General features: G+C 37.5%; 3 protein-coding genes across 4 annotated transcripts; all 3 read left to right on the forward strand.

Moving 5' to 3' along the window:
• The first annotated feature begins 221 nt into the window (after positions 1-221).
• On the forward strand, positions 222-5236 carry LOC135937709 (brachyurin-like). Of its 2 annotated transcripts, none has more exons than XM_065480892.1 (7): positions 222-368; positions 1794-1896; positions 1959-2202; positions 2621-2778; positions 4128-4220; positions 4282-4430; positions 4922-5236. In XM_065480892.1, exons 1-7 carry the CDS (start codon positions 309-311, stop codon positions 5090-5092), a joined length of 978 nt encoding a protein of 325 aa, XP_065336964.1. In that variant the 5' UTR covers positions 222-308; the 3' UTR covers positions 5093-5236. The 2 variants fall into 2 exon arrangements, with proteins under 2 accessions (XP_065336964.1, XP_065336965.1); XM_065480893.1 differs by having other exon boundaries at positions 1965-2202.
• A 591-nt stretch (positions 5237-5827) lies between these two features.
• On the forward strand, positions 5828-7305 carry LOC135937418 (brachyurin-like). Its single transcript, XM_065480569.1, has 7 exons — positions 5828-5884; positions 5940-6114; positions 6167-6425; positions 6482-6615; positions 6667-6759; positions 6817-6965; positions 7024-7305. The coding sequence occupies exons 1-7, from the start codon at positions 5828-5830 to the stop codon at positions 7195-7197; spliced, it is 1041 nt and encodes a 346-aa protein (XP_065336641.1). The 3' UTR covers positions 7198-7305.
• A 594-nt stretch (positions 7306-7899) lies between these two features.
• On the forward strand, positions 7900-10211 carry LOC135937419 (trypsin I-P1-like). The gene is made up of 8 exons (XM_065480570.1): positions 7900-7956; positions 8291-8338; positions 8400-8490; positions 8748-9012; positions 9068-9219; positions 9671-9763; positions 9827-9984; positions 10038-10211. The coding sequence occupies exons 1-8, from the start codon at positions 7900-7902 to the stop codon at positions 10209-10211; spliced, it is 1038 nt and encodes a 345-aa protein (XP_065336642.1).
• The last annotated feature ends 1461 nt before the right edge of the window (positions 10212-11672 follow it).

Below are 11672 nucleotides of genomic sequence, written 5' to 3' on the forward strand. Positions count from 1 at the left end.
TATTTAAAATCAGCTCTTTTCGCGCATTTATCACACCTGCATCCACAAAGCGCGCACGACATAGATCAATAAACTTTCCTTTTTTACAAGAGGATAAGAGATTTTTTTTTGCCCAATTCACTTGCAATGCGCAAAGGTTGCGGAGGATCAGTTGCCGCGCACGAAGGTACATACATTTTACGCTCCTCGCTGTTGCTCTTTATACACACATTCCTTTCTTCTCCTTCCCAAATCTGCTGGAGGAGCATGAGCAAGGTAATATAAGCGTGTGCAGTGCGAAAATTGCTCCAAAACCTTTCGGCTTCACCATGCGAACGTTTTTAGCGATTGGTCTTTCGGTCATCCTCCTCGCCCATGCTTCTGCTTTGGTTAGTAGAAATATTTTAGTTTTCAATTTAAACAATTTCTTGGATCAGTGGATTTTTTATTTATTTTTCTAATTGCCAAGGGTTCGTTTCTATTTTAATTTACTTCCGCTGCAGTTATTTAATTCTCAAACCTGCCACTTAAATTATTTCTTTTGATGGGTTTAAACCAAAATTCAGTCGAGCCAAAATTGCTTTGAAACTTTTTAACAAAAATTTTTATTTTAAAAAAATCTAAAAGATTGGTGGTCCGTGTAAACAACACTTTCAAGGCGAAAAATTGCTTGTTTTCGTGGAATGTTTGATTCATAGTTTTGCCTAAGGCAGAGTAAGCCGCAGCACGCGGCTCGCACAAAGTGTCGCGCCGGCTTTTCACAATTTATTGATTACTTTTTTAGATCCGAAGAAATTACTTACAAATTTTCTGTTGATTTTTTATCTTCCTATACCTATTACACCAGTTTCATTATTTTAAATCAGAAATTTTATTTGTTATGTATTTTTAATTTGGTTTGTACCGATCTTTACAATAAGGAGAACCAACCAGTTCTTATTTGTTATTGCTGGTGTTCTGTAAAAAGGCAAGGTTCGCAAAAACCCGCATTTTTCCAGAAAAAAAAACTGCATATCAAAAAATAATTTTTTGCGGGTTTTTCTGCAATTTTGCGCATTTTTTCGATACACTTATATTATGCATTTTATTGGTCGATAAAATTGCCAATTGTTTCACCAAAAGACCGAAAATTCTAACAATTAATCGTAAATCTCCAAAATTTCACACTTTTTTTGGCGAGTAATGTGACTTTTTCGGGGGTTAAATCGGAAAAAATGCGGAAATTCCAAAAACTGGTAGTTTTTTCCAGCTGTTTTAACGTTTTTGCAAAACTCCAGCGGTGCATTTTTACGCATTGCAAAATTAGCGAACTCTGCAAAATAGGTTGTTAATTGAGTGACTTGAAATTCTCATCGGGCTGGGAGGCGCACCGGTGTGCCGTCACGCCACTTTGCTGGTTTTCGCACCTTTCCAACGGCCAGGATTTTACTCCCTTGCCTATGACCGACTTTCCTCAGGTCGCGTGCCTTGAGGACTGTTTTTTTGCCATTTTTCCAATTTGAATATTTTGGTCGATTTCGTCCGAAGAGCAGGCGCAAAACGCCTATTAATGGCCACTTGTAAATATAAGAATATTTATTTGGTTTGTACAAAGAAATAACACATTTTTTAATTTATTCCTAAAAAGTAACACTATAAAAATTGCTAGATGTGTGGATTTTTTTATCGGTTTTTGAGTTTTTCCCATATTTAATAAAAAAATCCAAAAATATCCTACATTAATTGAGGCAATATAAGTCTTAAAATTTTCCTTATGGTTATAAAAATATCAACAGGACTTTTATAAATTTTACGTGTTCCACAAAATGTTCAAGGCGACGAACCAATCTAAGAATGAAACTGAGAAAGTCGAGGGCCAGTTTGAAGAGTCTGGAATAAAAGAATACACGCTGGAAGAACTGTTGGGAGAGGACAATGGTATCACAAAAAATAAAAATACCACCTCATTCGAATCCGCAGGAATCAGAATAATCAACCAGTTACAGGCATTGCGGCGCTCGAAGCCGCGAACGAGAAGCGGGAAAAAATGAAAGAAGAAGAAAGTTCTGCAACAACGGTGGCCAGCTCAAGTGGACGAATTTTGGGAGGAACGGCTGTGACGGAAGGACAGCACGCCTACAACGTTCTTGTGGTAACCGTGCCTTACAGTGGCAGCGACATAACCTGCGGAGGCGCTCTGCTGTCCACCCAGTGGGTGCTAACCGCCGCGCAATGTGTCGCAGGGTGAGTTGCAAAAAATCAGAATTTAAAATCGTCTTGATTTTCCTCTCACCCCCTGCTCCAATTTTAATAGCCAGGACGTGCTTCCTCGGGGCTTAAAAATATAAAATTAAATTAATCAAATCTCACAAATAATTTTTTATTTGAATGAAACGCAAAAAATTGTTTTTAGGTTTTCCAAAAAGGGGTTGAAATGTGGTATTTTGGGGGTGGAGGGTTAGCACCGCCCCTAAACCCTTCAGCTCTCAGGGGTGTGCAATTCTGTGTAATTCTGAGATGGTTTCAACCCGAGACTTGGAGTTGGCAAAATATGAAAATCACGAAAAAAAAATGAAAATAATTCAAACACTTTTTGAAAATTGAAATTTAGGAATAACATTATTTTTTACTTTGCAAATAAGGAGCCAAAAATGATTCGCAGGGCGTCTTCAATTACGGTTTATGCTGGTGCGGTTGGTACGCCAGTAGATTCAGGCACTTCGAAATCTGCAACAGCGAAGATTCATCCGAAATTCGTGCGCAATTTCGCGCTGAACGACATTGCGCTGCTCAAGACGGCTACTCCGTACACCCTAGGAAGTGAGTGACATAATTAAGGGTTTGATTTTCTCCCTCCTTTAACTCTCTAAAATTAGTTATTGATTAGGGGCTATGAATTTTAGACGGGGTTTTTTTTTTGCCAAAATAGTCGATTTTTTTAGATTGTTTCTTAGGCGGTTTTAATTTTCATTGTGTCCTTAGCGTTTCATTATATATTTCACACAAATTCATGTTTAATTTTATGTTTTTTCTGAGCCAATTTACAGATAAATTTAGATTGATGATTAATTTTAAAGGAAAATCACTGGTATATAGTTTTTTGTTCAATCGAGCAAATTCATTAATAGAAAGTAATGGTCGATTATTTGGACGGGATTTTAAGAAAATGAAAATTTTAAGTGATTTTATTTAATTACTTGTTAGGAAATGCAGAAATTCCAGATTTTGAGGCCCGGGATTTTTTCATAATTCCAAAAAATTAGAAAAAATAAATTCTTAAAATCAAAGTCGGACTGCAACTTTTGATTGCGTTGAGATTTTATCACAAAACTTTGACTACCCGACTTAGATTTTCTTCCTGAACAACTTTCCCTATCCTGAAAAGGTTGCAGGCCAAAAGTCAAGATCACATTTTGCGACCTTTTCTGAGAAGTCGATTTTTTTATTTAATTTTTTTATTTACACAGTCAAATTGTAGCCTGTGAAATTCTATGCAAGTAAACAAATTTTCAGAATTGCAGTTTCGTGGCAATCAAAGTTAGAAGTTTTGAACGCGGCTCGAATCCGTTCTCCCGAGCATGACATTTAATTAGAAAATGTGCCCGTCAATTAAAAATCGATTTTTCCATGTCCTGTTTACCTCAACGCACCGTAGGAATCGAAATGGGACTACCAAAAATTGATTCTGACACTCAGATTCTTACCCTGATATAACCCTGAGGGTTGAATTGCGAAAAAATGCGTAAAATTGTCAAGTTTGGTTTCAATTCACTGGCTTTTGACCCATCACAGCTTAAATTTTGTTATGAATATTTTTCACAGCATAAAAATCACGTTGTTGGAAAATTTTGCATGCCAAACTTAACTATTTAGACGGTTTTATGTGTGGTTTAAATAGCTTAAAATTGCATGATTCGTGCTAATTTGATATTCCCACTATGATCTGAAGCTTAGAAAATAGTCAATCGACCGTCTAAAATTCACAGCCCTATTTATTGATAATTTTGATATAATTTTTAAAGTGTGTATTAGCTAGAGAATCTAAAATTTGAAAAAATACTAAAGTAATTTCGAATAAGCTTTTAATCATTGTTTGAATGAATTTTATTTTTAGATGCTTTCGCAATTTAACAAAAAAAAAATAAAAATAAATAAATTAATGTCCACAGGCCTAATTTCTACAATTAAACTTTCGACCGCCGGCACCGGTTCAATGGAAAACGCGCAGCTCAGGACGTTTGGATTCGGCCCTGAAAACAACGGTAAGAAAGACATCCCGCGCATCTCTTTCGCTTTTACATTGTTTTTTTTTCGTAATTTCAGATGCTGCCATAGGAGAAACCTTGAATTTCGTCGACATGTCGAACGTGAAAAAGGCAACGTGTTTGTCACTCACTGCAGACTTTTTTGTGGTCTATCCTGCAAACACCGGATGTTTGAGCACCGCAGTCGCGACAAAAGGATGGTGTTTTGTAAGAATCTTCTAAATTGTAATCAATTTTAGTGTTTTTTTTAGATTTGTAGAAAACAGATTTTATTAGCTTAGCCGAAATCTAGAGAAATCTTTTTTAAGCCAAATAAATAATTACAAAAATTGTCTCGATAGAAAAGTTTTGAAATTTGCTCGTTTGCTTTTAGAAGACCGTATATTTTTACTTTTGCTTGATTAACTAATTTGGACCTCAGATTTTAATTTCTGATGGTGAAATAATAGAAAACAACATTAAAATATGTTTATTATCCCAAAAACCACACCCGAAATCCCTCTGACGGGTGAGAAATTGTTTAAAACCCTCTTTAAATTTGTCAAAAGTTATCATTATTATGCTAAATCTGCTTTTAATTTGGTTAAAAATGATCATTTTGAAAAATTGCGATATATTTCGGGGTTTAATCCACGTTTTAGGTGAAAATCGGCTTCAAAATCAGTCCCCTAATTTCTAAAATTAATCGTGTTTTTCAGGGTGACACCGGCTCCCCTGTCGTGTACACGAATGACGGAGACTCATCGACCAAGGTCTACGGCGTTAATTCTCAATTTCTGGGCTGTTCGAGTTCGTATCCGAGCTCGTACACGCTGGTGGGCCCGTACATTGCCTGGATCAAAGCGACGACCAAGCTGACGGTCACTTAATTCACTGCTGTCGTTTCTGAACAAAAAGGTGTCGGGCTTATTGTTGCTAAAAATGCAAATTGGTGGAATATTCATTTATTAGTTTCAGATCTGGCTTTATGTTTTGCAATTTTTTGGATTTTTTAATAAAAGATTTATCATCAATGTGTTGTTTTCTTAATATGTGTGAGTCAAATTTTTTTGAATATCAATATTGCTTTGTGTTTTTGTTATTTAAAACGATTAAAAAGCTTTTATTTACCACTCTGGAGGATAAAATGCAACATCAACTACAATCAAAATCGTCCAGATCTGCTTAAAAGTTCAAGAATAGGAAATTTTATTTTTTAATTTCCTCCCGAAATTATTTCCAAAAGACTTGGCGTTTTTAAATCTCGAGGGAAAAATCTAGCAGGGAAGTGTTACATTACAAACAGTTGAAAAAATTGAAAATACGAAACTTAACTATCATTATGCGGTTTTTTGTTTGTGCATTAATTGTTGAAATCATTAATTTCGAATTTTAAACAAAAACTACTTTATAAATTTATAGCATCAGATAAATTTTATTTCTCTGATCTTTGAGTCGGTCCCGGTGTAAAAATGCACCGAAATCAAGTCTCGGGATTCTAAAAGGAGCGCGTGGATTTAATAAAAAAAAAAAATACCACTCCTGCGTTTGGCGGAGAGGTGGAAGAAGGTATTTAAAGGGTCCGCGGAGCACCAAGTCGGTTGTCGACTGCAGTCTGCCTCGCCATGCGCTCTTTCGTAGGAATCGTGATTTTGGTCCTCCTCGCCAACGTCTCCGCAAAGGTGAGCTTGATTTATTTTCTATCAGTGCGAGGTTAACAAATAAATTGTATTTTAGGATGCAGTTAGAGTCGAATTACCAGCTAACACGGTAAATCTCAGATTTAAAATATTTGATCTTTATACGTGCGAGTTTTATTTTTTAAAGGAAAAACTGGAAAAGGAGGCAGTGCCGGTGAACAAAACTGAAGAGAAAGAATACACCTTGGAAGAGCTGTTGGGAGAGGACAATGGTAGGTAAAATTCGGAACACTCAGAAATTGAATCCTAAAATTCTAAAATTAGTTACAGCAATCGAAGCGTTATTAGAGGCCGATAAGAAGCGGCACAACTCCACTCAAGCCTTGGCGGCTGCACTGGCGGCTGCAGGAAGCAAATCGGCCGAGGTGGTCAACAGAATATTAGGAGGAGATTTAGTTGTCCCAGGAGAGCAAACCTTCAACGCTTTTCTTGTAACCGTACCAGTGAGTGGGCCAGCTAGAATCTGCGGAGGTGCATTGCTGTCGGCGCAATGGGTACTCACCGCCGCCCAATGCGTCGCTGGGTGAGCACAATAATTAATCTTTTCCCTTGTTCAATTCGAACCGAGTGATTTCGCAGGTCGGCTTTAATCCAGGTAGTAGCAGGCCCGTCGACGTCGGTTGGCGTTCCGTTCGTCCATCCCAAATTCGTGCTGAATTTTCTGTTAAATGACATCGCGCTGGTCAAGTTAGCAACACCCACCACGCTCGGAGGTAAGCCCCGCAATTGATTCCCTGCTTCTTTTCAACTGACGCATTTTAAAGCTTTTGCTTCGACTATCCGGCTCTCGACCGCCACTACCACCAGCATGGACAATGTCCAGCTCAGGACCTTTGGCATTGGCGCCAGTGATAACAGTGAGTCAACGAGTAACTCTCCATTTTTTTTAACTAATGTCCGACTAAAAATTGCAGCCATTGGTGTATCGGGACCTTTGCAATTCGTCGACATGACGAATGTGAAAAAGTCCGAGTGTCTGTCACAAACTGCAAGCTTCTTCGTCGCCTACCCGACGAACACTGGATGTTTGAGCACCGCAGGTGGAACCAAAGGATTTTGCTCTGTAAGACTATTTTTAGATTTTTTTCAGTTTAAAATTATTAATTGCCTAAATTTCTTAGAGTGACGCTGGCTCGCCTGTCGTGCACATCGATGAAGCAGAAGGCACGACTACACTTTACGGATTGAATTCCCTATCCCTGGGCTGCCCGAGCCAATATCCCAGCGCCTACACTCTGGTCCAGCCGTACATCACCTGGATCAAATTGACGACTAATCTGAAGACATTAACGTGATCTGTATTTCATTTGTTTTTGTTCTAAATAAAAAGGTATCGGTTGATTTTTGACATTTATAGTAATTTAAATTGTTATTGTTTTGTTGACGAAATAAAAATGGATCTAAAACTGCAAAATGAATTATTTTCTTTTACAAAATAAAACCAGGACTTGAGAAAATACAAAAGAAATTGTTGGAAAATTTGAATTCAAAACAATTTTTATTAAATTACTTTTTGTAAATCGAAGGCAATAATTTATTGAATTAGAAGGATCAATGCGCCAAGCTGCATCGAAGCATCAAACCGCATTTTTATTTACCTCTCTAGCAGTCGTTATGCAACTGCATAGTTTCCTTTTAATTTATGCACTCATTTTTATTTTATTTCTAATTTTATCCATCTGATCTCTTAGGCAACTCTCTCTCTCTCTCTCTCTCTCTCTCTCTCTCTCTCTCTCTCTCTCTCTCTCTCTCTCTCTCTCTCTCTCTCTCTCTCTCTCTCTCTCTCTCTCTCTCTCTCTCTCTCTGCTTAATTATTATTGAAATTCTGAGACCAATGAACTTGCAAGGTTAAAAAATGCACAAAAAAATCAGGTCTCAGGATCGGAAATTCCTTCCTTGACAAATGAACCACTCCTGCGTTTGGCGGAGAGGTGGAAAAAGGTATTTAAAGGGTCCGCGGAGCACCAAGTCGGTTGTCGACTGCAGTCTGCCTCACCATGCGCTTTTTCGTAGGAATCGTGCTTTTGGTCCTCCTCGCCAACGTGTCAGCAAAGGTGAGCGTGATTTTTTCTATAAGAGAGCAAGGGAAATAATTTTTGGAATTTAATCTCAAGCAAGGCATATTCGTATTTCCTGATAAAACAGACTTGGACTTAGTCTAGTTTTAGAACTTAATTTGGTTGACAATTTAATTTTCTCAACGTGCTCCGGCTCCAAGCGAGAAAGTGAATTTTTTATCAAAACTTTGATAACCTTAAACCGTTTCATTGCTTATTTTAAAAGAAGTGCAGCATTTTACAATGTATTTTTTTTATAATTATGAATTGATTGGTTTGCTGTAAAATGTATTGAAAATTTTTGATTAAAAATTAGAATAATTTTTCACAGGCTACAAACGTTCAGGAAGGAGTCAAAGTGGAATTACCAGCTGATAAGGTAAATATCCGGTCTTAAAATCCTCATTTTTTGATTGAAATAAATTTCATATTTTCCACAGGACGTAAATAAACCGAAACCGGATGCAGTTCCGGGCGACAAAACTCAATTACTGCAAATAATACAAGGACTCTCCGTGACAGGAGCCACAGGTAAAAAATTCAGCACTTTTCCCCCTAAATTAACATCCCAACCCTTATTTTTGTATCAGGTTGGAGAGTGCGCAGCAAATAAGTCGAAAAAAATCAGGTTTTCCAGATTTGTAAATATTTTTTTAACACGTTCACACATGCAACCCGTGAAAGCGAAAATATTTCCAAAAAATGAAGTAAAGTTTACAGCTTGAAAGCATATATTTGCGTGACTCATGCCCAGAAAATATTAACAATAATTTCATTATTATTTTTAGGTCCAACGATCCCAGAGTTAATTGAAGCGATGAAGAATTTTCAGGCCGCCACTCAAAGCCAGATTTTGTCCTCCAAACCAGCCAAAGGGAACCAACCGGGCGAAGAGGAGGACAAGAGAATATTGGGAGGAGATCCTCTTCCACTAGGAGAGCACAGTTACAACGTTGCAGTTGTAACTGTTCCACTTAGTGGAAATACTATCGTGTGCGGAGGTGCTTTACTGTCGACCGGATGGGCGCTCACTGCCGCTCAGTGTGTCGCTGGGTGAGCAAAACAATTAATTTTTTCCCTTGTTGAATTCGAACCAAGTGATTTTCAGGTCGGCTCTGACTGTGGTGGCTGCCGACGTATCCAGCGGCGGCGTTGGGCAGGTGACTTTCGGCACTCCCTTCGTTCATCCCAAATTCGTCCGCAACTTTTTGTTAAATGATATCGCACTGGTCAGGATGGCACCAACCATCAGACTCGGAGGTAAGAACCGCAATAATAATTCTTAAATTAGTGTTCGAAGCCGCAAACAGATGGTGCTACCGTATACTTTCATAATAAATTTAATTTAATTCATTTCCGCTGCGATTTCAGACTCAATCCTTTCTCTGTGCATTCTTCAATTAATATTCTTTCTGTTGACATTCTGAAAAACAAAATCAGTCCAGCCACTCGCCGTAGAATCATTGGAAAAGATTTTCTGTTTAAAAAAATAGTTTTTTGCCATTATACGGTGATTGGCTGATCCGATTTTGGTTTTCAGCACGTCAAAAGAGAGCATATATTAAGTGAAAAATTCACATTGACAGGATTGAGTCTGAAATCGCAGCGGAAGTGCATTAAAATTAATTTATTACTAAATTACACGGTGGCGCCATCTCTTAATTGGTGGCTTCGAACACTAACGGCTCATACAACTGGTGTATTTTCCCAGCTTTTTCTTCGACCATCAAGCTGTCGACCGAAAGTGTCATAAATATGGATGGTGTTCAGCTCAGGACCTTCGGAGCTGGCCTTAATGACAACAGTAAGTTGCAGCTCTTTTTTTGATTCTTCGTATTTTTAACATCTCTCGTTCAATTGATTTCAGCCCAAGATCCAGACGCGACTGGTTTGCCTTTGCAATTCGTCGACATGACGAATGTGAAAAAGTCCGAGTGTCTGTCACAAACTGCAAGCTTCTTCGTCGCCTACCCAAGGAACACCGGATGTTTGGGCACCGCAGGTGGAACCAAAGGATTTTGCTATGTAAGAGACTATTTTCTGTTTTTTTTTTCAGTTTAAAATTATTAATTTCTTAGAATGAAGCTGGCTCGCCTGTCGTGCACATCGATGAAGCAGAAGGCACGAATACACTTTACGGATTGACTTCCCTAACCCTGGGCTGCCCGAGCCAATATCCCAGCGCCTACACTCTGGTCCAGCCGTACATCACCTGGATCAAAATGACGACTAATCTGAAGACATTAACGTGATCTGTATTTAATCTGATTTGTTTTCTGAATAAAAAGGTATTGGATCTTACTAGTTTGAAGAAAAAAAATTATGTCTTTTAAATTGTTAAAAAATAAAGTTTTATAAAGTTAAATTACTGAATTCCAAAATTCTTGAAAATGTGCGGGTTTCCGAAAGTTATTTACTATTCATACATTTTTGGATTCTTAACTTAAAATCAGTAACACACAAATTAGCAAGGCAAAATCTTATAATGATGATTAAAATATATGAGAGACAATTGATCTGAAAACGAGCATCTTGTCTGAAAAGAATGAAAGAGGAATGATAGCGAATTTCCCCGCAAAATCCTTTAAGGTCCTAAGGATCATTTACAGTTGAAAAAATACGTAAACCATAAATTTTCTAGAAAATCGGCCTAAATTTAAACGGGAGAATTCTAAAAGGAATTGTGCAATCGCGATTTTCACTGAATTTCCGCATTTCCCTGGCTGTCGGATAGATCTCGATGAGAGGATTCTAAATCATGTGAGAAAACATAGTCTAGCACTGTGAATTTCGGAGAAAATTGGCCAAAACAATCTGATCGGTCAGCGCTCAGCGCTGCTGGCCAACAGAGGGGGGCGTTTCACGCTGTCGCTTCTGGTTTTTTTACGGTAGCGGCCAGAGCGCAACTTAACTTCGCTCAGTTATCATTTTAATTGCGTTTTCATTATCAGAAAAATTTGAAATTTTGTCCTTGAAAATCAATAAATAATTTCTTGTAATTTACGCAGTCTCGGATAGCCGTAAGGGTCCGAGGAGTTTGCCTCTGAAAATCATAGAAATTATTAAAATGAAAAATATATTTTTTCTGAGATGGTTCTTAAATAATTAACTTAATTTTGGCCATTTAGATTTTTCCCAAAAAAAGTTTAAAGGTTCTCTAACGGCTAGATGAAATTTTTAAACGAATTTTGTGAAAAAATTTGCTGAGTGGGGAAAAAACTGTAAATTTAAACAGCTTTCTGAATTTAGGCAGTACTTAACGCTACTATCAACTGGTAAATTTTAATGAAACCCTTTAAAAAAAATGCAAAAAATATCTCTAACATTATAATTCTTCACCTATTCTAGAAAAAAAATACAGAAAACATCATAAACACTTGCCTCAAGTGCATTATAATATTATAATTAAATTAGAGCGTTATTCAAATGGCTTTATCCAAGAGTCAATCGTATCTCCTCCGGCCTTCCACGTCAGGTGCATGCGGCGAGAGGCTTATATATACTTTATTTATTTATTTGCCTCGAGCATTCGGCTTCCGCTCAGTCGATACAGGTGCAGCGTCCGTTCACACACTCATTCCTAACTCAGTTTCTTTTTCTATATTTTGAATTCATTTGTTATTTGGGTTCTGATCAATGATGTCATAAAATATAAGAAAATAAATCAAACGAGCGTGACAAGAAATTTTATAGCGACCTGCAACGCACAGCTC

Source organism: Cloeon dipterum, chromosome 2 (genome assembly GCF_949628265.1).
Source record: "Cloeon dipterum chromosome 2, ieCloDipt1.1, whole genome shotgun sequence".
NCBI lineage: Eukaryota > Metazoa > Arthropoda > Insecta > Ephemeroptera > Baetidae > Cloeon > Cloeon dipterum.